This window comes from Mus musculus, chromosome 2 (genome assembly GCF_000001635.26).
Source record: "Mus musculus strain C57BL/6J chromosome 2, GRCm38.p6 C57BL/6J".
Taxonomy (NCBI): Eukaryota; Metazoa; Chordata; class Mammalia; order Rodentia; family Muridae; genus Mus; species Mus musculus.
In genome coordinates, this window is record NC_000068.7 from 33,115,911 (window position 1) to 33,138,601 (window position 22,691).

At 46.6% G+C, this 22,691-nt stretch overlaps 2 protein-coding genes across 36 annotated transcripts in view; both read right to left on the reverse strand.

The window, feature by feature from the left end:
- Garnl3 (GTPase activating RANGAP domain-like 3) overlaps positions 1 to 15,949 on the reverse strand; it is a 145,635-nt gene extending 129,686 nt beyond the window's left edge. For 3 of the 14 annotated variants that reach the window (XM_017319358.2, XM_030252275.1, XM_030252274.1), the window contains exon 1: positions 14,514 to 14,598. Coding sequence is in view for 4 of the 14 variants with exons in the window: in NM_001355200.1 (NP_001342129.1) it covers positions 14,514 to 14,605 (92 nt within the window). In the remaining 10 variants the exon portion in view is untranslated. Of the gene's footprint in view, positions 1 to 14,203; positions 14,312 to 14,513; positions 14,720 to 15,402; positions 15,527 to 15,680 lie in introns of those variants that run through there. The other 11 variants (XM_030252276.1, XM_006498483.4, XM_011239223.3 and 8 more) reach the window with 10 other exon arrangements.
- A 1,559-nt stretch (positions 15,950 to 17,508) lies between these two features.
- The window catches only part of Ralgps1 (Ral GEF with PH domain and SH3 binding motif 1), a 238,081-nt gene continuing 232,898 nt past the window's right edge, over positions 17,509 to 22,691 (reverse strand). For all 22 annotated transcript variants that reach the window (XR_003952804.1, XR_374092.4, XR_374090.4 and 19 more), the window contains one exon: positions 17,509 to 21,799. Coding sequence is in view for 15 of the 22 variants with exons in the window: in XM_030251025.1 (XP_030106885.1) it covers positions 21,770 to 21,799 (30 nt within the window). In the remaining 7 variants the exon portion in view is untranslated. The remainder of the gene's footprint in view (positions 21,800 to 22,691) is intronic.

Consider the following 22,691-nt stretch of genomic DNA (forward strand, 5'->3'; position numbering starts at 1 on the left):
AGGGTTTATTTTATAACTTATAATCAATCCATCACCCAAAGCAGGAATCAAGGCAAGAACTGATACAGAGGCCTGGGAGGAGTGCTGTGTATTGGCTTGCTTAGTCTGCTTCATTATACACTCCAAGATCACCTGCCTAGGGATGGCACTACCTACAGCCTGAACCTTCCCACATCAATCACTAAAAAACTTACTACAAACTTGCCTACAGGCAATCTTATGCAGACATTTTCTCAATTGAAAAATATATTTTCCCTAATGACTCTAGCTTGTGTCAAGTTGACATAAAACTAGCCAGGACAGCTACAGCTGGCAGTGATGTAACACTCCAGTGCTCAGAGCTCTCTGGCAAGCAGGCAAGGCAGCTGCCAGTGTGAGGAGGTGCTCTGTGGATGGTGGAGATGTGTTGAGAAGGTAGAGGCAGGTGTGGAGAACACAGAAATGCTAAGGCCACTTGAAAGACTGAGAATATTGATGGCATTCTGTTTATCTGAAGTTTGCTTTCCTTACTGGAATCTTTGATCTTTGCTGGCACTCTCTGATACTCGGGGACTATTGTTTTTATTTACTGTATTTGTTCTTCTGTTCACACCCAAGATCTTAAACGTCAATACAAATATGGACCAGACATGGAATGTTACAGAAAGAGATACTACTACATGGATATTCTCTTAGCTTTTAAATTTTATAATATTGGGAACATTCCAACATACTACTTTCTAGCTCCTTAAATATTTTATTTTAAAGACCTGACAAGAGTATCTCTTTGAAAGCCACCATTTCCATTTCAACCTAACTTTACCCACATGGGTTCCCTTTTGCGCTTCAATTCTCTTCCACACCATTTGAATTCTGTCTTGTCACTGCTCATTTTCATCTGCTCATTCATTTCTTTTCATAACTTTTTAATTTTAAAAAGTAGGATTCCTTGTCCCTGGCGCATAATTTGTTTTTATTGTCTATATAAAATATTCACCCAAAGAACTTTTTTTTTTAAGAACTTCTAAGGAAATGGGAAGAACTCACAGAAATAGGCAGAATTGTTCAATAAAAGAAAATTTACCAGAAGTAAGAGAATGGCCGAAGTCCACACTGCTACTCTGGAGGTTTGCTGGTATTCGTGGTCACAGGGAAAGAGACAAGGAAATTTCCTGTCTTACCTAATATGAGGGAAATAAGCAAGAGTGGTTTGTGGGCCTAACCTGCTCACATTTGACTTAAAGGGACAAGGACTGGCAGGTGACTCAGGCAAGACTGGCAAAGAGGCATTTTCTTTATATTGCCCACCTAGCTAGTGAGGACTTCACCTGAGAAAAGGCTGAGTGAAGGATAAGCACAGGTTAGATCTGAATTTATTGAAAGATTGTAAAAGTTCATGTGAACTCCCCCAAAAAAGGACCTGCCAGTTATGAAAAATCTCCAGAGACCCTCCGTGATGGGGCTGGCTGCCTTATATGTATGGGACGGAGGATATCAATAAAGCTGGACAGAGGGTCAGATATGCTATTTTCAAACTGGGTTGCACCAGTTATTCAGTGATTTTTCTGGACTACTCTCTTCATCAGGATGGTATTCACAACTAGACAGGCATGGCCAGGCCTGGTGAGACCTCATGATGTAGACAGTTTGACATCACAGAAAACTAGCCGCGGCACAGGAGGCATCTCCACTGGCAGGAGGCAAGCATGACAGCATAAACAAAGGAAGCTTAACCTCAGCTCTGCCCTCCAGCCTGGCACATGCCTTGCCATGCTCATCACTGATTGTCAGCCATGCTTCACTAAAAATCTGTGATGGCTACTTCTAGTTTGTCAACTTGATTACATCTGGAATGAACTACAATCCAGAAATGGAGGGCACACCTGTGATCCAGATCTTGAGGCTAGAAGATAGGTTTCTGACCTGGATCTTGACATGGAGATCTTGAGGCATAGTGAGCATTAAAATCTTAGGCCCAGGCAAGGTAGTATACACCTTTGTACTGGCTAGTTTTATGTCAACTTGACTCAGGCTGGAGTTATCACAAAGAAAGGAGTTTCAGTTGAGAAAATGCCTCCATGAGGTTCAGCTGTAAGGCATTTTCTCAATTAGTGATCAAGAGAGGAGAGCCCCTTGTGGGTGGTGCTATCCCTGGGCTGGGAGTCTTGGGTTCTATAAGAGAGCAGGCTGAACAAGCCAGGGGAAGCAAGCCAGTAAAGACCATCCCTCCATGGCCTCTGCATCAGCTCCTGCTTCCTGACGTGCTTGAGTTCCAGTCCCGACTTCCTTTGGTGATGAACAGCAATGTGGAAGTGAAAGGTGAATAAACCCTTTCCTCCCCAACTTGTTTCTTGGTCATGACATTTGTGCAGGAGTAGAAACCCTGACTAAGACAACCTTTAATTTCAGGAGACTAAGGCAAGCAGATCTTTGAGTTCAAGGTCAGCCTAGGACAAAGCAAATTTTCGATCCAGGCATGGTGGTACACATCTCTAATCTGGGCCACAACTTCTGCTGGAGGCCTACATAACGGCATTGGAAGAAGAAGATTCTTCCTTTGACTGCTTGCATTTACCTGCCAGCACATCTATTGGAAGCTACTTCTACAGAAGACCAGCCGTAACACCTAGCCTCATGGAACTGAGCAACTACTAGATTCTTGGACTTCCCATTCACAGCTGCCCCTTGTTGGGTTAGTTGGACTACAGACTGTAAGTCATCACAATAAATTCCCTTAATATATAGAGATATTCTGTAAGTTGTGTGACTCTAGAGAACCCTGACTAAGACAGAGTCTGAGGAATTAGAGGGAGGCACACCCACCCATAAGCATCTGTGGTCTCCCACACTGCTTGTGATGACCACTGACTGAGGAAAACCTTACCATGTCAATCAGGATCTGTGCCCATCTTCAAACCAAGCTTTTGATGTTTGGGCTGACAGCCATCAAGTGAGCAGTATTCCCTAAAGAGCTAGCTGCGGTAGCAGTGGCTGCAGCATCCATGGACCTCAGTCAAGTTCCTCCACTCCCACTAGAGTTACTCAGCTCACAGCCTTTTTATACTTCATGATGATGAGCTGTTCTGGTCATGCACTGGCTTACCAGCATGTGGTCTATCTCATGGTACTAGGATGTCAGCTCCATAAAGGGAAGGGAACCCTATCTGCCTGTTCACAGCATTTCCACACACCTAACACACAGAGGGACTGTGGGAACAATTTGTCCAATGAATCAATGCCTAGGTGAATGCCAAGAGCACAGAAAATTCCATTCGGAGGAAGGAAAACATGCCAGGAAGCTTGGGCCTTTCAAATCTCTTCAGAAGAGATTAGCCATGCCGTTGGTCAGGCGCCTCCACTATCACACTCGTCTCTTGACAGGGAGCTGCTTTGTGAGGATCTAGCTGGATACATGGAACAAAGACAGTCCACCCGTGGAACACTGATCCAGGCTTGATGAGTGGAAGAGACGTGAGGATATGCTTACTGCCTGGCAGTGCCTCTCTCTGGTCAGAAGAGCAACAGACAATTTAATACAATGTCATTCAAGTTATCAACAGTGAGAACAGAGTGTCCTCCCTCTCAGTGACCTGAGAAGCCTGTGCTCATGCGCTCAGTTCCATCTGTGCTAAGCCATCACTCTTTATGCCGAGAGAGCCCAAGTCTGAAGCTGGGGTACAGCTGGCTTTCCAAGCTGTTGTTGCAATAGACAAAGAGAGACACAGCCTCCAACTCACTGTGCTGTGGCTTGCTCCATGCCCTCTTCCTTATCCTGCAAGAGTTCAAACTGCAATATCCCCCTTTTCTGTGGGGAGAGTTCAGGCATGATTTAGATTCTACAGACCAGAGATGGTTTGGAGAGGCTCTGGAACGAAGCCAGACAGAACGAGAGAAACAGCCATCATTTTGCTCTGCGGAGGGCAAAGGGGTTCTGTGGATCTAGACTCAGCTGCTTTTTGATTCCAGAGTTTACTGAAGCTGTGATAACAGTGGTGGAGACCACGGCAGAGTGGGCAGTGAGGCTCTGTAGTTAGTGCCAGCAGCAGCAGCAGAAGTTTCCAACCACTTGCCTTAGCTTTCTATGTCTATGTCCCTTGGTGTTTCTGGTGCTATGAACTCAAATCCAGAAGTCTGCCCATTCTTGGAGAACTTTCTATCCTGCCCTCCAGCACCAGTTCCTTCCCTACTGGTTTCTTGTCATGAAGTGGAATCTTTCTTTCCCAATGATTGCCAAGCATCAGGAGAGTACAAACTAACCAGCCCTCTGCTTCTTCCTGGACATTATAAACAGTTCGTTCTTTGTGTCCCTATTAACCCCTCTGATTATACTGAGAAGGGCGGATTCTGTAATCTGCAACAGATTACTGTGCCTTTGGCCTTAGAGTGTTTGTCCAAAGGGATTGTTACAGTTTGTCAAATCAACTTAATAACAGACAGAACTCTATGTGGGGTAGGACAGGGTTTAGATTTCTTCTAATTGGAACAATGTTCAAATTCCATGAGCAGAAGAAGGAGATGGTGTTCTTTTATTGGAACACATAGGAGTGCAGCCCTGAAGTAGAAGAGGAAACTTTGCTTCAAGCACTAAGTACTTCCCTAGCAGGAAGAAGTGCTATAGGACAACCAGAGCACACTACATGACAGACTTCCCAGGTCACTGGGAGGGAGCACACTTTGCTCTCAGTGATGCTAACTTGCCTGACATTGTGTTAAGTTGTCTGGTGACAACGGTGTGATCCTAAAGTGTGCTGAAAAGGTAAGATGGCTGAGAAATCCGAGTCTAGCTGGGAATGTACTAACATGTCCAACAACAGAAACTGAAGCACATCTTAAAGCCACTCTAGCTTGGGGAGAGGAGTGGGTGCTGGGTATTAGGGAGCCCTTCATACACTGAGTTCACTCTGCTTCATTAACTTCACACCCACTGTGATGGTGGATGGAGCTCAGGGCCACACACCCAGTTGGCCCCATTCCTCCTTCATATGACACCCTTTCAAATGTGGAAAGGCAACCATTATCTCCTTTGTGAACTTTTATCTTTTTTTCTTTTCTTTCCTTTCCTTTTTTTTCTTTTCTTCCCCTCTTTTTTTCTTCCTTTTTCTTTTTCCTTTCTTTCCTTCTTTCTTTCTTTCTTTCTTTCTTTCTTTCTTTCTTTCTTTCTTCCTTCCTTCCTTCCTTCCTTCCTTCCTTCCTTCCTCCCTCCCTCCCTCCCTCCCTCCCTCCCTCCCTCTCTCTCTCTCTCTCTCTCTCTCTCTCTCTCTCTTTCTTTCTTTCTTTTCCTCTCTCTCTCCCCTTCTCTCTCTTTCTTTCTTCTTTCTAACAGATGAAACACTTTCCCATCCCCAAGTTCTTTCCCTTTACTGGATAGATTTCATCCAGTATAAACATCTTTACAAAAACCCAAGTCAACATAAACAAACCATGAGTTTTCTAACACCCCATGCCACTCTTGCAGAGGTGTCTAGTGGTTGTTTCCAATCATCTGCTGTCATTATCTCCTCCCCATTCCAAAAGCAGCTTTGTCAAAGGCCAGCAATGACCCACAGGAGGTCACACCTAGTGGTGACTTCTTAGATGATTTGGTTGATTAAAAAAAACCCAAAACACTCCACTTTGCATAAACTATGACTTTTTACTTATGTGAGTATATTAATTACATAAACATGGTGCATATGGATATATTGTCTGCATTTGAGGGGCACATGTATTTTTATGGGTGTGTGCACACATGTGTATGTGGAAGTCAAGTCTGATGTTGGCTGGAGAGATGGCTCAGCAGGTAAGATGACTGCTCTTCCATAGGTCCTGAGTTCAAATCCCAGCAACCACATGGTGGCTCACAACCTCCTGTAATGAGATCAGACACTCTCTTTTGGTGTGTCTGAAGACAGCTACAGTGTACTTATTTATAATAATAAATCTTTTAAAAAAAAAGACTGATGTTGGATGTCTTTGATTGCTCTCCACCTTATATATTGAGGTAGGACCCAGAGACTGACAATTTGGCTAGCTGGGCTAGCCAGCCTCCTCTGGGTTGGAAGCAGGCCACCACACCACCTGGGGGACTAGAGATCTAAATGTGGGTCCTCACGGTTGCATAGCAAGTACTTTTTCTACTGAATGATATCTTCAGTCATATCTATATTTTTCCTTAAGATCTTCTGAAAACTTTCCAATCATATTACATATTCCTTATAAAATAGTGTCTTACAGTCTCTGTTATTTTAGTTCCACATTTTTAAACCTTTATTCCAATTATTCCTAATCAAATGAAAGGTCAAACTAAAACCAACACCTTTCTACATTCTTTCAAACATTTATAATCTAAAGACCCATCTCTACATCATCTTATAAGGCAAACACCAAGCACAAGGGGCTGGTGGGCAGGGCAGGGAGATGGAGGTGGGGGTGGTAGAGATCAGCTGTCAAGCTCAATGACCTGAATTTGAGCCCTACGATCTACTTGGTATAAGGGAGAACCAACCTCTCACCAGTCATCCTCTGATCTGTACATGTGCCCTGTGCTGTGCATATACAAGCATACAAATACAAGTGTGCACACAGCTCCACACTAAATCAACAAAATGTTTTAAAAAACCGCACTGAATTTTAACTGGTCTGAGCTGAGATGTGCTCTAAGTTAAAATGCACATTAGACTTTGAATGAAAAGAAGTAAACTATCTTGGTATTTTGAAATATTTGTTACATGTTAAAGTAATATTTTTGACATATTGGGTCAAATAAAAGAGTCAAATAAGTTTCGTTTAATTTTGTTTTCAACAGTATGGCCACTAGAAAAAAAATTTTTTGAATGTAATTTTACACACTTATTGTTCCCCAAAGAAGCAACCCAAAACTTTTCACCGAAAGAAATAACATAGTCTAGATAGATTTCCAAACCAGAAACACAGGTTGGCAGTGGTTCCTCTACTTATTCACAGTGTTGTGACATAGTTCTGGTAGACATTTTTCTCTCTTTTGTTCGTCTGAATGTTTGTGTGCCTCTCCCAAGTCCTCCCAATTCACGTGCTGAAATGTAACCCCGGTCTGATTAGTACGCGAGAGGACCCTTGGGGGCTTAGTCAGGCACCAGAGCTCTCCCAGTGCAACTCCTAAAAGAGGCAAAGCTTGTTGGCTTCAGTTAAGTCTCTGCCATGTGACCGCACTTCTAGAAGGCTCTGTCTGTGAGAAACAAGCACTCACCAGTTACAGATCAAGTGGTGACCTAAGTCTGGATTTCACAGCCTTGGGAACTGTGAGAGCACACTCCTGTTGGCTACAAATGACTAATAATGTACACTAAACAGTCTCTTCCAGTAAGTAGCCCCACAGAGGACAGCCTTCTACTTAAGTCTCTTTGGAGTCAGGCTCCTATCTGCTCTGTCCTCTCAGACCCTAAGATTTAGAAACAAGTTGATGTATCCCCCACCCCATCAGACTCCCGCTGCTGCTCTCATGTGAATTAGCACGGCTTTAGTGTCTCCCAGCAAGTTGCCTCAGTTCTCCCATCCGCCTACAGCACTGTTTGTCAGACTTCATCTCTTTTCAGATCTTCAGTTCTGGAAACCAGACGACCAAACCTAATTTCTCATATTAACCTTCTACAGCAAAACTAATTTAACTATTGTCTTCCTCCGAGAAAGGAAGCTGGTTTGCATTAATTTAAAATCTTAGTGAATAATGAAGGTTGGTTTTGCTTCCCCTGCCCTTAGGAGGAGATCAGATCTGATATGAAAATTAATTTTCTTCTGTTGGCCCTCAGAGCCAATTATGTTGGCCCAATGCAGGATGGCTTTTCATAGTCTTTCCTACGAAGACTGCTGTTTATCTAAAAGAAACCTGTCAGTAGCAGATTTATTTATGATTAAATACTTAAGGCCTTGACACAAACAAAAGAATGATGATGTAATATAGAGGAACTAAAGACTATAAAGGCAGCACCATTTAAGTTTTCATTAACAAAACTACCCCAAACCCAGAAGGCCCCTACAAAATGACAACAAGACCGAAAAGTCAGAAGAAACATATGGAAGAAGAGAAGGCGACTGCATGCATAATGGATAACTGCTCGATTCAGAACCCAGTTTGGCCTGGAAAGCAACAGGAAGAAGAAAGCATTTGTCTTGGCATCAGATTTGCTCTTGAAGACGTGGGTTTTCTACATGACTAATGAGGAGGCCGTCATGTACGGAGCAATATTTGGAAAAGGACAAAATATGTTTTCCACTCATAATTCAAACTCTTCTGTCTAGTGCAGAAGAGTGTCCACTGTGGCTACATTAGCAACTGTAATGTAATCACGGAGTTAAGATGGTCGGTCCTTTAGGACAAGAACTAAGTCATAGCATCAACCCGATTGTGGCTATGGACAACGCCCCGACACCGGGATTTTAAGAAGGCTTCCTATATCTAAGAGCACTCTGGTCAACCCAATACTCACTTCCTTCTGGAAAGAGCACTGTAAGTTCCCCCTCGGAAGTCACTACCTTCTGGTCTCTATGGATGGAAATGATTTACCCATCACTTCTGAGTTGAGTACGCGATCCAGGTCTGACCATTTGGTTCAAGGATGTTCCCTGGCTAGTGAAGGTCACTCCAGACATTTACTGAGAATAAAGCAATATCTTTCTAGACTAGAAAAGGAAAACTATAGTAGTTAACTCTCTTTGCCTATTTTGAGGATAAAGTTGAGCTGGTTAGCTTTTGTCAATTTGACTCGTTATCTTTTTTTTTTTTTTGGGGGGGGGGGCTTTTCGAGACAGGGTTCCTCTGTATAGCCCTGGCTGTCCTGGAACTCACTTTGTAGACTAGGCTGGCCTCGAACTCAGAAATCTGCCTGCCTCTGCCTCCCGAGTCTTGGGATTAAAGGTGTGCGCCACCACGCCCGGCTCGACACAAGTTATCTTTAAAGAAACCTCAGTTGAAAAAAATTCTTCCATCAGGTTTGCCTACAAATGGGGTGTTTTCTTGATTAATGGTTGATGTGTGAGGGCCAGCCCACTGTGGGTGGTGTCAAACCCTGGGAAGGTGGTTCTGGGCTGTAATAAAAAGAAGGCTAAGAAGCTCTTAGAAGTGAGCACCAGTAAGCAGCATTTTTCCATGGTCTCTACTTTAGTTCCTGCTTCCAGGTTCCTATCCCAACTTCTTTCAATGATGGGCTATGGTATAGAAACATAAACCATTTCTATCCCATGGTGCTTTGGGTCATGGTATTTATCACAACAATAGAAAGCAAACTAGGATAAAAGTCAATACAGAAAATGAAGACTTGGATGACATTATTGAAACACCTGGACCATCTACTCCCAAAGCTTTCTCTATCCTACCTAGCATTACATAACTGCATGAACCAAAGCTTCTCTTTGCTTGCCATTCACAGCCTTTGATATTTTAAAATGTACTCATAAGGCATGGATGCAAGCCTATCAGAAATGAGGATGGTGTGTTACTAGTCCTGAATGGAGTCGATTTCAATGGAGATTACAGTTGAATAGCCGGGAGTGAGAAGCACCTAATCTAAGCTATTATCTTTCACCTTGAATTCACGGCAATGACCCTGGCACCACAAGTGGCTTCACAGACAGAAATATGAGTGATGGGCAGCAAGGATGAGGCAGGCTTCAACAATGCTCTTAGGAAAGCAAAGTTGCTCACTAATAAAGTGCTTTAAACCGGGCCTGGAGAAATAGCTTGAATTGGTAAAGTGCTTGTTGTTAGCATGAGGACCGTAGTTCAATGCTCAGAATCCATGTAAAAAAGCTGGACGAGGTAGCATGTGCTTGTGAGTGCTGAAAAGATGGAGACTGGTGGAAAGTGCCTGGGCTTCACCGGTCAGCTAATCAAGCCTGACTGTTGACTTCCTGACCTCCTGGTAAATGAGAGACTCTGACTTAAAAGAACAATGTAGATGGCTGCTGCTGCTGCTGCTGCTGCTGCTACTACTACTACTACTACTACTATTACTACTACACCAAATACACACACACACACACACACACACACACACACACACACACACACATGCACACTAACCTGGGCCCATGGGGACTCACAGACTGAATCACCAACCAGAGTATACATGGGCTGGACCTAAACATAAATAGCAGGTATGCAGCTAGCTTTGTCTTCATGTGGGTCCCCTAATAGTTGGAGTGGAGGTTGTCTCTGACTCAAACTCTGTTCCTTGCCTTTGGATCCCTTTCCCCTAGCTGGGCTGCCTTGCCTGGCCTCTGTGGGAAAGGATGAGGCCTAGTCCTGCTGTGACTTGATGTGCCAGGGCAGGTGGATACCCTTCTCTGAGAGAGGGGGGTTGTGAGAATGGAACTGGGAGGAGAGGAGGGAGGGGCTGCAATTGGGATGTAAAGTGAATAAACAAATTAATTAATGAAAATAAATACATAAAAAATAAATGAATGAACTAAGGACTCCTTGACCCTATCCAGAACATGAGAATCTAGGTGACCAGCTACAGAGGATGCTGAAGAAGTTTCTTGCATTACCATGGAGGACTTGGCTTTCAAATCAGGAAGGGGTGTTGAGAGGAACTGGAGGAGAATATGATCAAAATACAGTATATGAAGTTCTCAATGAATAAAAAAAAATTAATGAAAAAAATTGATTCTGTAAACTCAACCCTGGAAGGTAACCTGCTAACGCTGTAGTTCACCTGAAGCTCAGCCTCCATGAACTGTTGCAGCCCAAGTGACAGAGCAAGTGATGAATATTTAAAATAACACAAGTTCATTACTTGTCTTTCTTGATGGTTAGAAATGGGGGCAAAAAAAGCAACAGAATCTTAAAATACCATGGACCTGCCTATTAGTGTCTTACTCAGAGTAGATGTGGCTAAGAACGTTCATCCGAAAGCTAATCATTCTGTCCACAGCTGTCAGTCCCAGTGCTTCCCACACTCCTGGTAGCAGCACTTCACACACTAGGTCATTTAAAGCTCACATCAATACAGGGCGGTTAAAAATTTGTTAACCAAGATTCACAGAGGGCTAAGCAACTTTCCTAATTCACTTGCTTGATTGACAAAGGCAGAAACTTGAGCCCAGGTCCTTGTGCATTGCCACCATCTGATCTGCCTGTCTATAAAGTCACAGTGAACACATTCAGGGCAAGTTGTTTAACAGCACGGGTGTCTTCCCTGATGCCTCCAAGTACAGAGAGCTAGTCTTTTTCATTACCACCAGCCTGATGCCCAGTCCCTAGGCCATTTCTTGCTCCTTCACTTCCTTTTCTTAGCTTGCTGTGTTTGCACACCAGCTATCAGAACTCACACAGGATATTTAGCAAAGAGAACCGTGAAACTGTTAATGCTGCAGAAGTACACACTCATGTAGACACACACATATACACACAAAGATAAAATGAGTAGGTAAATATGGCTAACACTCATTCTCAAAGGGACTAACCATGAGGCAAGGGTGTTTAAACTTGATACAGTTGGCCAGGAGAAGTAACTGAGGCATACAGAGGTGGCAAGGCTTCCCCTCCTAGTTATGTTCCAAAAGCAGCCGAGAAGCTCTCAGACAGCTGCAGGCCTCTGGATCAATGGGCTTGGTCTAAGGAGCCATGCACCCATTCGGTCAAGATGTAGATAAGAGGGTCTGACACTGAGCCAGAATCATGAGGTCATTTGGATTACTGAATTAAGGAAGCTGTTTTTAGAACAACAAAGATAATGGAGAACTACTTTATATGCTAACTGTAAATTTTCATTAAACATGGAGAAATTGTAGATGACTATCTATTTAAGTAAAGAGATTCTTTTACATGAGTATAAACAAGAGGAAGAAATCAGTGGCTCTAAAGTTTAAGACAATAGTCACCACACACACAAATGCGCGCACACACACAAACACACACTCACTGGAAAACCACCACACAGAATGTGAAAAGGCAAATAATTAACTGGAAAAAAAAATCTGCTATATATTTACCGCAAAATTCCCCTTAATAAATAAAAAAAAGTTTTAATTCTACTAGGAAAGGATAAATATTCCAAAGGAAAATGATGATCATATATACAAATACCTTAAAATAAGTAAAAAAATATGATTTATGAGAAAAGCATCATTACTAAATAAAGAAATTCAAATGACAAGGTATCACTTTGGCAAATATAATAATAATGCCTAGGAGAGCACTCTGGAATCCTGCTGCAGAAGACTTTAAGAGGCTCTTTTGTCCTGACCCATAATTCCCATCACTTTCATGATCTTATCTTATGGGCCAGTGATGTCTTCACACACAAGTGACTATACATAAATGAACTGCATCTCTAGGAAGAGTGAAAGTAGTAAAAGATAGGCTAAAAATAGTTAGACATCCATATAGTAGGAGATCACACAGCAACTGAAAAAAAATTTTTAAGGAATATGTAAGGATTGCTTCCAGGGTTTATGATGTGCTGAGTGAAAAGTCAATTAAAATGATAAATATTCATGGAGAAAAGGCCAATTATATCTATAGTGGGATTATGAATCAATAAACTATCCACTGGGTGTGGTGGTCTTTAATCCCAGCACTTAAGGGGCAGAGGCAGGCAGGTCTCTGTGAGTTCCAGGACAGCCTGATTTACATAGTGAATTTCAGGCCAACCAGGGCTATATGAGACTATATATCATCAATACTACCATCAAAATAATTTAATTATCCTGTTTATGTTCTTCTTGCATTTTCAAATTTCATTCAATAAATTATTTTTAGAAGAAAAAAAGAAAAAAAAAAGCTAATCCTAATTATCTCACAAGCCACTAGATAATGTCATGGTGTATCAGAGAACAAAAACACCTGGAGGCTTGTAAGTCATTTCAGTTCTTGAAGAATATGGTCATGAAGACAAAGGGGAAGGAAGTCTAATTTTTATGCCAGCACTGTCCACTATGGTACGCATTTCTCAGTCCTCCTAAGGCTCTTATCAGAATTGCTGGAGCAGATGTGTCAAGGACTGAGCCTGAGAAAGCTAATTAATGCTGGCTGAGGGGGTAGTGCTGGGATCAATGTGGTTACTTGCATTGAAGGCTAAGCACAACTCAACACTCAGGTGTCTTGGCGAGGTGTTCCACAGCCACAGGTGTCTGTGGCTCCCGGACTGCATGGGCTGCATTACAGAACCATTCCTTCATGTCCGGAAGTTCTGTAGCAGCACTGTCCTAAGCAGGCTGCCTCAGACCTGAGAGATTCTCTTTGCTCCAGTCTCTTGGTATACCTCTTCCTATTCTTCATGCTCAAGCCATAGAGATTGTTAGCTGCCTGGGTCTCCTATGGAAGGGAAATGTTCCACTCAGGTCACCACACAAATATTTAGAACCTTCTTGGCAGATGCCCAGGTGCTGATCACACAAAGCTAAGCCTAGAGTTCAAGAAAGACTTTCAAAAAGAATTGATGAGCAGTTCTACAGCCTGAGGGAGGAGTGCCCAAGCCCTTCAGGCTCTGTGATGGGCCAGGCTTGAGGCAGCTGTGGTGATGGGGAAGAGGCTAGGGCAGCGGCTAGAGCAGCCTTGATATCTGTCCTTACCACACAGCATCAGAACTGCTGGAGCAGTGTGTCAAGGACTGAGTCTGAGAAAGGCCAATTAAGGGCATCACACCTTCCTTTAAGGATCTTGGCTGGTTTGCTTTGTGCCTTAGCAAATGAACTCTCTTTTCCACCTCAGTGGAGGTTAGAGTCCTACATCTTTTTTCTCTTCCTCGTCCCTACCCATGCTATGGCAATTAAAAACTCAGGGGTGCAGGCAGCAGTAGGCTAGGAGGAAGGGGGTTGGCTTCAGGATACCCTCCCTAAGGCCATTATTACAGAATACTGATGAAAATCTGGCCCAGATGGTGGTGCTGGAGTCATTCTGAAAGGAATGAGTCCACCTGGAAGCAGGACCCATTTCAAGTTACAAGGAATTCCTTGGAGGTGGGAGTAAGCCGGGGATAGGCATGGGCAAGAGCCGCAAAGGGAAGGGCGTGTCCGGCAGCAGCCAAGCTTCACCTACGGCCAGGCTGGTTCCTCAGGAGGGCGCCAGTTAAGGAAGGTAAGTCCGGGAGGGGCACGGACAACCTGGGAAAGAGAAAGGACCTAGGAACTATGCAGGGTGCCCCCCACCCCAACCACAGATGGGCGGGGCCATAGGCAGCAGGTGGCCAGGCACTTGGGGTGCGAGGATGGATTATAGAAAGCAAGAGAAGCCTAAAGGGTGTCCTTTTGGGGGCTTAGGGGTTCCGACCTTGTCCTTGAGCATTTAGAAGCAGGCAGGTCGCGTTCTCCACAGCCCAAGACCTCCCTGAGCCGTAGTGTGCAGGGCCTGTCACAGGGCCGAGGCTTCGGACGTCCACATCATCTGCCGGCCGGACACAGGTCTCTAGCCCTCCCGCTGGGCACTCCCTCAGCGTGGCCCGGCCGCTCTACTGGGCTCTGCGCCGACTCCCTCCCACGCCGCGGCCTCGCCACACTCTGTCCCCTCACACCGCCAACCCCCACGTGGCCTACTCCCCTCTCCCACCCCTAGAGGCTGCACCCCTCCGGGGCAACGGTACCTGGGACTCTCAAAGCTGCACCCCCTGCGCCGCAGCGCCGCCCTCTTCTGCCGCAGGAGCGCAGCGGCAGCCCCGCCGGGTTCCTGCTCCATCGCCCCGGGCGGGGGCCGACGGCTCGGGCACACTCGGGTGGGCTCGGGCCTCGGCGGTGTTCGGCCGGACGCTCAGCTAGCGCGCCGCAGCCCACGCCCCGCCCCGCACCCCTCACCGGACCCAAGCCCCGCCTCTGTCCCGCCCCAAACTCCAGCCCAGCCTGGGACCTCAGGCCCCGCCCCGAACTCCAGCCTAACCACGCCCTCAGACTATTCGCGGGGTCCAAGCCCCGCCCCTACTCTAATCAGGTCCCTTGAACACGCCTGAGGCTTTAGGCCCCGCCCCTACTCTAACGGCCTAACCACGCCTCTGGCTTTAGGCCTCACCTCTGCCCCGCCCCCATTCTAGCAGGTACGCCTCTTCCGAACCTCTGGCTTTAAGCCCTGCCCCTAGCCTAGCGAAGTTTGCCTCATCTCTCCGGAGCTAGTCTCCGGAACCTCCCTGATCTCCTACCGAATCCACTCCCTTTGGTCCTTTTTGAGGCCTTGGCCCTCCCCCTGCCTCGCCCCTAATCTAGAAGATCCTCCCTCACCACTCAGCTGGGTTTAGGCCCCGCCCCCTCACCGCCCCAACCCAGTCTATTTGAATTAGGTTCAGGTCCCGCCCCTGTCCGCCTTTGCCCCGCCCCAATCACGCAGATCTCCTCTCAGCTCTGCTCAGGCTCCACCCGTGCCCCGCCCCAAGTACCAAGCCTTACCTATCAGTGGGCTCAGGCCCCACCCCAAACCCTTATCCAGTCAGTCCCTTTGCCCTTCAGCTTTGCCAAGGGCCCGCCCCATCTCTTAGCCAAACCCACCTCACTCCCTAGTCTGGGCACAGGCCACGCCCCGAGCTAACGATCTCCGTTTCTCCGGCCCTTCTCAGACCAGTGCAGGCCCCACCCTGCCTCTACACCAGCTCCAGCCACGCCCCTCCTGAACTGGCCTCACCAAGATCTTCTACCCGCGCTCCCTCCGTTCTTCTGTGTAGCGCACGCAGGCTCCCAATGCCCACTGGATCCTCAACTTCGTCGGGTCCACGGCCCATCACTCCCGCTCCTTACCATTCCCACAGATCTAGGCCCTTCCCACCTACCCCTCCAGCACAGAGCGCTCTATCGGCCCGCCGCTCCACAGCTCCGATTGCTGGATTCTCTGCTGACCCTCCTCACCTCAGCACCTCTTGGTCCTTTCTATCGTAGCACCGCCTTCTTTTGGGGGCCGCCTTTCTCCACATCCCGCCCACAGGCATGGCCCCCAACCCCGGAGCTCCGCCTCTTTTCTCTTGAAGCTGAGGTCTGTACTTAGAGCAATTTTGTTCTCTCGTCCCTTGGCTATTCCACCCCAAGAGCCCTCTAGCTTCCCCGCCTACAAGTCCCGCCTATCTAGCCCCGCCCATGTCGCCTCTTTCTCACTTCAGGAGTGCCTGGATGGTGCGGGTCTTCCTGCCTGAACTGGGGTCCACCATGAGGTTTGCGCTACCTCAGGATCTAACCAGTCAGCAAAAGGAGGTACTACTGTCTCCTGGTGGCTGTTTGTGGTCTGACACAGTGAGGCTGAGGGGAGCTTTGGTTGTCTACCAGTTGTGGGTTCAGGTTTTCATTCATAACCTTCCAATTTTGTGACAGCTCTAACCTCCACCCCTCATTTCCTCCCCGAGTCGGATGCATCATCTGAGTTCTGTAACATTGCACTGTAGTTGGGTGTGGAAATTCATCTGAGTTTAAGTAAGGATGGCTTTGCCATCTATTTCTAGTTCAGTTTCTGTTGCTGTGATCAAAAGCACCTTAGGGAAGAAAGCCTTTATTTGTCTTACAGGCTACAGCCCATCATCTGGGAAGTCAGAGCAGGAGCTCAATGTCCCAAGCAGAAACTGAGGTCTGTACTTGGAGCAATTCTGCGTCTCTTGTCCCTTGGCTATTCAGCCCCAAGAGCCCTTTAGCTTCCCCTGCCCTACACAAGCCCCGCCCACGTTGCCTCTTCCTCACTTCAGGGGTGCCTGGATGATGCGGGTCTTCCTGGCTGAAGCGGAGTCCACAACGAGGTACAACAGTTTGGAGCTGGAAGGGTGAGGAACTCAAGAACTGAATCAGCACTTAACAGATTTTCCTCTGGCTTGCTCACCTTCTTTTCTTATCTAGCCAAGTACCACCTGCCCGGGATACTACCACCTACAGTGGGCTTAGATCCTTCACAGCACCCCACCACCACTACCAAAAGCCCTCACAGACCTGTCTACAGGCTAATCTGATGGAGGAAGCTGCTCAATTGAGAGTTCCTCTTCCCAGGTAAAGTGTAGGTGTGTGCTAATTTGTGCAGCAGGGCTCTTTCACTGCGATCACAAGGTTCTGGTCTCATTCAAGCAGAGACAGGAGCAAGAATGGGTGTGTATGCCTGGGAGCTGCCACTGAGATCCCCAATCTACTCTAGTTCCTGCGCTCCTGCTCGCTGGCGCTTGCTCTCTCTCTGCCTCCCTCCCTCCCTTACTCCCTCCCTCGCTTTCTCCCTCTCTCCTTTACCTCTAATCAAACTGGAGTGGGTTTGCTTTATGCATCATGACTTCCTCCTGACAGATCTTTTCAGATTATCACCTTGACTGGAACTCTCCCTCAGTAATCTCGGGTTGCCTGCTTTTCCCCATGTGCATCCTGTCCTCTCTGTCTCCCTGACCCCCCTCCCCCCACTCCTACAGCCTCCTTAATGTTCTGCGACTTCTGATCTGAAAACTCTCAAGGCCCCCTGTCTTCTTAGGTATCCCCAGACCCTCTGCCTTCCTCTCCAAGAGATCCACAATATTGTCCCTGTTCTTTCCCTATATATTTACATCCTAGTTACTCTCAGCAGAGCCCTGGGCTCCTCCAGGCATGTAGCACAGCAGCTGCCTGTCAAATTGACTGCATGTGACACTAATAAATAGAACGATATTCATTGGAAAACACATTTAATTTCAAAGTAAACAAAGATGTCTGTACATTAAAGTATTTAATTAGTGAAACAATTATTATCAGTGTAACAAGCTGAAAAATACAGCAACTTGATACAAGACTGAGGTAACAAAATACTTCACCAAAAATCTAAAGACTCCCAAGGAGGGATGATGTTCAGTGGTTATTGCAGATGAGACAATTTACAAATGTTAGAGAAAAGTCCTCACACAACTGCATGCAGGGTCTGCTGGGAAAAAAAGACAGCTTAAGGGGGGGGGTGCAGCAGATTGAACAAGAAACAAAGTAAGATGTGAAAACTCATTTTCAGTTTACTTGGAAGAACATGTAAGAAATTGAAAACTACTCTTTATACAACATTTTGAATGCTAAGTGGGAAACCATGCATTTTGGCACAAAATTTATTAAAGAGTATGCCTCACTAATAAATGAATTACTATTATTTCATTACTGAATGGTCAAAGTCCTTCCAAAATGGCAGATGACCTATCACCTTGCTGCGGTGAGTGGCAATTTGGGGCTGTCCATGGGACACACACTTGTGCAGCAGCAGCAGCTTACAAGATGGACCAAAGTCCAAGTCCTCGGCTCCCAGGGACACGCAGCTCCCACTCATACTGTATATGAATTAACACTGAAGTTACAGAGTAAACGGGGTGGGGGGCTGTGCGTACGGCAAGCACTCAGACCCTACTCTCTCATCCTGCCTTTGGCGTCTTCCCTGGAACCATTCTTGAACACAGATCAGAATCTGGCTGCTTAGAGCCAGCCAGCCTCCCATGTCGGGACTCCAGCAAGTCCTCAATGCAACTTACTCTCCCAACATTTCCATTCAATCTGGTCTTCCTGGAAGAACCAATGCACACGATTGTATTCAGGAGTAGGGGAGAGATAGGGTCTTGCCAAAGTTGGCTTGTGAGGTGGTAATTATTTGGTCATTGACTGGTTAAGTTCTACAAAGGCCAAAATTGGATTTGTCTTGTTTCTAGCCTTTTTCAGTCTGGGTAGAGCCTGGGGTATAAGAAGTATTCACTTGACATATGAATGTTTATGCAATAAATACACTTTCAAAAGGGCTTTGTGCAGGGTGGGTTTTTTGTTTGTTTTATAACATGAAATCACCCAACATATCAATATGACACAGGGACAGTTTAAGGGTCACACAGAAGAGAAGCTGTGCTTTTGGCAATATTCAATAGAGGTTGCAAAGCTCTGGATGCCACGTGCAGATTAAAGCAGCCTTGGCTTATAAATGGCTTCCCAGTTTTACAGATCATTTTCCATCTGAAAATTGATATTAAAAAATAAACAAAACAAACAAAAAACCACCACACCTTTCTTAGGCTCGAGAGGCAAGAGTAAACTGATGGAAGAAACACTGGCCATCTTGGTAAGGAGGAGAAATACAGAGAGCCTGTTGGCGAGCCACGGATGTGTCTACCTGCTCAGCATCAAGTGCCCCAAGGCATTCAGCCAGGGCAGGGGAAGGCCGGACTCTCCTGCTGGCTTGTGTAGGAGTGTTTCCCACCAAGTCCAGCATCCACAAGGTATCTTGCTTGCCAGCGGACACTTGGCTGACCTTGTATTGCAAAACTTGTACACTGGAAAGGGGACAGAGGTTTACTCTTATTGTGAGTGAGAAGGCTTTTCTTGGGACTTCCTAATTCTACCAGCTGCCCATCCCAGTTTCTAAACAGCATTCTACAGCTCTCAGTTTGGGGTGCCATGGTCTGTCTCCAACAGTTTCACAGTATTTGTGTACGATGGACAGTGGAGCAAAAGTGCAGAACAGCTTCCTTCAAGGCTAAGAGTCCACCAAAGGACCACTGACTCTGTCATGTGACCTGGCCACCTCCCCTTGCAGCCTTGTGTGACAAGCTGTGCCGAGGATATCAGCACTGAGCTTGTATGCTTGGCCTAAGGCCCTGCTTGGAGAGACAAATATCTTTTAACTCCATAGACAGGGCTTTCCCACTACCTTCAAGGCTCACAAAAGTCCTACAAGGCTTTTCACTAATAAAGTTCAAGCAGTTGTCTTCAAGAGTTCATGGTAAGGATGCTTGTGGGAGGGGAGTTTGGCTTCATTTAGGAAGATTAAACACTTTGAAAATAATTGTGATTGTGCTCTTTCAGATTAGGCCTGGAAGAAAACACTGTGTCTCATAAGACAAATCTGTAAAGGGCAGGAAGTTATTTGAGTGGGATGAAGTTCTGGGGTTTTGATGTCTTGACACTGCACATGCAAGAATCCAAACAATGAGCCCAAAAGCAGACACCTAAAGGAAACTAGCAGCTGATGGTCTGGCTTTCTAGGAGTTAACAGGCAGGCAGGCAGGCAGGTTTGGAGTTGGAATAGATTAAAGTGGACCACGAATGGTTCTGCTTGGAGGTGCCTCAAGTGTCTGACACCGTCATCCATCTTCTGGATTCTAACTGGAGCAACGTTGATAGAATCCAGTGCATACAGCTAGTGCACACAGCTGGACCACTGGTGGGGGTGGATGTGCAAGGCAGCTGTGGTCAAGGTTTGATGGCATCAACTTTACCATGTGGAGTTTCTCTTGGCATGAAAATATCCAGGCTCTGCCCACAGGAAGGCTAGCTTCAGAGTACAACAAACGTACGGCCATGACAACAACTAATCACCCCATCAAGTCATCCATGTTTTAGAGACATGTCACCATTTGTTTGTAATACAGTGCTTTCTGGTGGTAAGTTCATGGTTATGGTGTTGTCTGCAGCTTCTCCATTATTGTTGGGATGGTTTCATGATTGGGTTACTGTGTAAAACCATGATACCCACAGGGACCCAGACATTCAGCCTTTTCCAGAAAACTGAGGGTTTTCTTCTCAGGGTTAGGGTACCCAGATTCAAGGAGGAAGAGGAAGAGGAAGAAGGACAGAGAGCATCAGTGATGACAAAGGGCAATACACTTGAATTAAAATGTGCAAAGTAAAAATCACCTTATTTATGACAACAGGTGACAGATAGGTCCTTGTTCATGAATGCAGAGGCTGGACATCTCACTCCCTAGGGTTTGGCTCTCTTCTCACCTGGTCATCAAGAACTGGGCCCTTGGACTTGGATGAGAACTTGCTGGTGACTGCATTTAGGGGCAAGACTGAGGGGGCTTAGGCCCCCTTGTCACTCAGCTCCCTGTGTGATCAGGAATCAGTGTGGCCGGCCCTGGCAGTGGTGGCAAGGGTGAGGAAAGGAGCGTAATTCTGCCCCGTGGGAGAATGCGGGGTGGCACAGCTTCTGACCACCGGTCACTGTGGGGGCCTCCACGCTGCTGGGAGAAAAGGTCCCAGCTTCCCACACCAGCATAGCAGGAGTGGGCGAGATAAGGAGGGCCCATAGGACCACCAGGAAAGCTCGTGGTGGGGAGCAAGCAGGCCAGTGCCCAGTACACGGTCCTGAAATGGATTCTGCCTCAGGCGGGCTGACAACAAGACCCAGGAGGGCCTGGGGCCCAGGGAACAGGCCATCCAGATGAATAGCACCCATAGGAACAGAAAACAAGACACGATTTAAGGCATTGTTTGTTTACAGTAAAAGAACTCAAGGGACCCTTAACACGGAGCTTCTGGACTCCCTTCAGACTTTTCTTAGAGGACAAGGCTGTAACTAAAGCTTCAAGCAGGGACTCAAAGCCAATAAGTGTGTGATGTCACAAGTCTTGTGCCAAAATGTATGTTTCTCAGAGCGTTCACACTCACTCGCTCACACACACACACCGCGCGCACACACACACAGGATGCTTTAAGGGTATACAAAATCGGAGGCGGCCCTGTGGGTGAGTGGCCGGTGCACTTGGGGTGTAACAAGCCTGTCCAGCAGCCCGTCTCTGCTTTCCAGCCCTCTCGAAGATTAACGCCATCCACTCTGTGTGCAGCAGAAAGCATGGAGAACCCAACATGGGTCAAATGCTCCCCTGATGCAAAAGCAGCTGGTGGACAGACGATGGCCCAGAGAGGGGGCATAGGGTGCGCAGTTTGGGGTCTGACAGCCACCCGGTGGGGTGCTGCTGCAGAATGATTCATGAGAGTTGCTGTGGGTTGACAGGTGGATCTCACACTGGGGAGCCATCCAGGACTGTGAGGCCATGGCCATATTCCTCGAGTCCAGCGATGAGGCTCCAGTGCCTTGGCCCACAGCTTATGCCCAGAGCTGCTCTCCTCCACAGACCTAGTCTAGGCTCTCAGAAGCCTTTGCAGTCTCGCCAAGTCCTGCAGATACTCATTCAAAGGACATAAGGTTTGCAGGTACCTAGAAGAGAAAGCTCACCCTTCTGTCAAAGTTTCAATCCACAGAAAGGGATAGGGGACAGTTCCTACAGTTAGGGACATGCAAGTATGGGGAGGGAAGAGCACGGCAATGACTGCTGCCACTGGGGAGTAGCTACCATGTGCCAGGCATTACGCTGACTACTTCATATGCACAGTTTCTGGAGTCCTCACTTGACCTCTATCAGGTGGACGCTGGAAGGGTCGCCATAATGAAGATGAGGAGACTGAGACTTGTACAGGCCACACAGAGAGTTAGAGCCAGGGCTGAGACATTTGCCACCACTATCCCCTGAGCCAAGGCAACTAACTGGGTTTATGGTATGAAGGATAGGCTCTGCTGAACTAGGGTGAATGTCTCTGGAGGGGAAACTAGCCTAGAAGGTGGGGGATGTCTTAAGGGATGGCAGGGAGTTGGCACAGGAGAAGGAAGTATGGGGAGATCATGAACTCCACTACCTTCCCCCAGAAGCTACCAGCCCCACTGTCAGAGTACTTCCCTGCCCTCACAGCTGCCTCCAGACCCCCAGCTCTGAACTTCCTCCCTTGGCATTACTTTGGTGTTCTAGTTGGTATGGTTAGACATCATTTCATAAAGTAAACCAACCCAAATCCATCTTGGTGTCAGTTTCACCCAAATGAGAAATCAGAAAAAGATGCAGTTCCAAGAATGTTCATAGCCTCAAAACTCATGGGAGCAAGGAATAAGGAGTCAGCTCTGAGATGACAGACAGGCAGAGCTTACAGAGAAGAGAGGCGCCGCAGTGACCTGAAGCCACATGTGCAAGCATCACTCAACCTCAGGACCACAGTGCAGAGGAGCAGAGGGCAGGATGGCGCACACAGGCATGGCTCTGTTATTAAAGAGGTTTTTA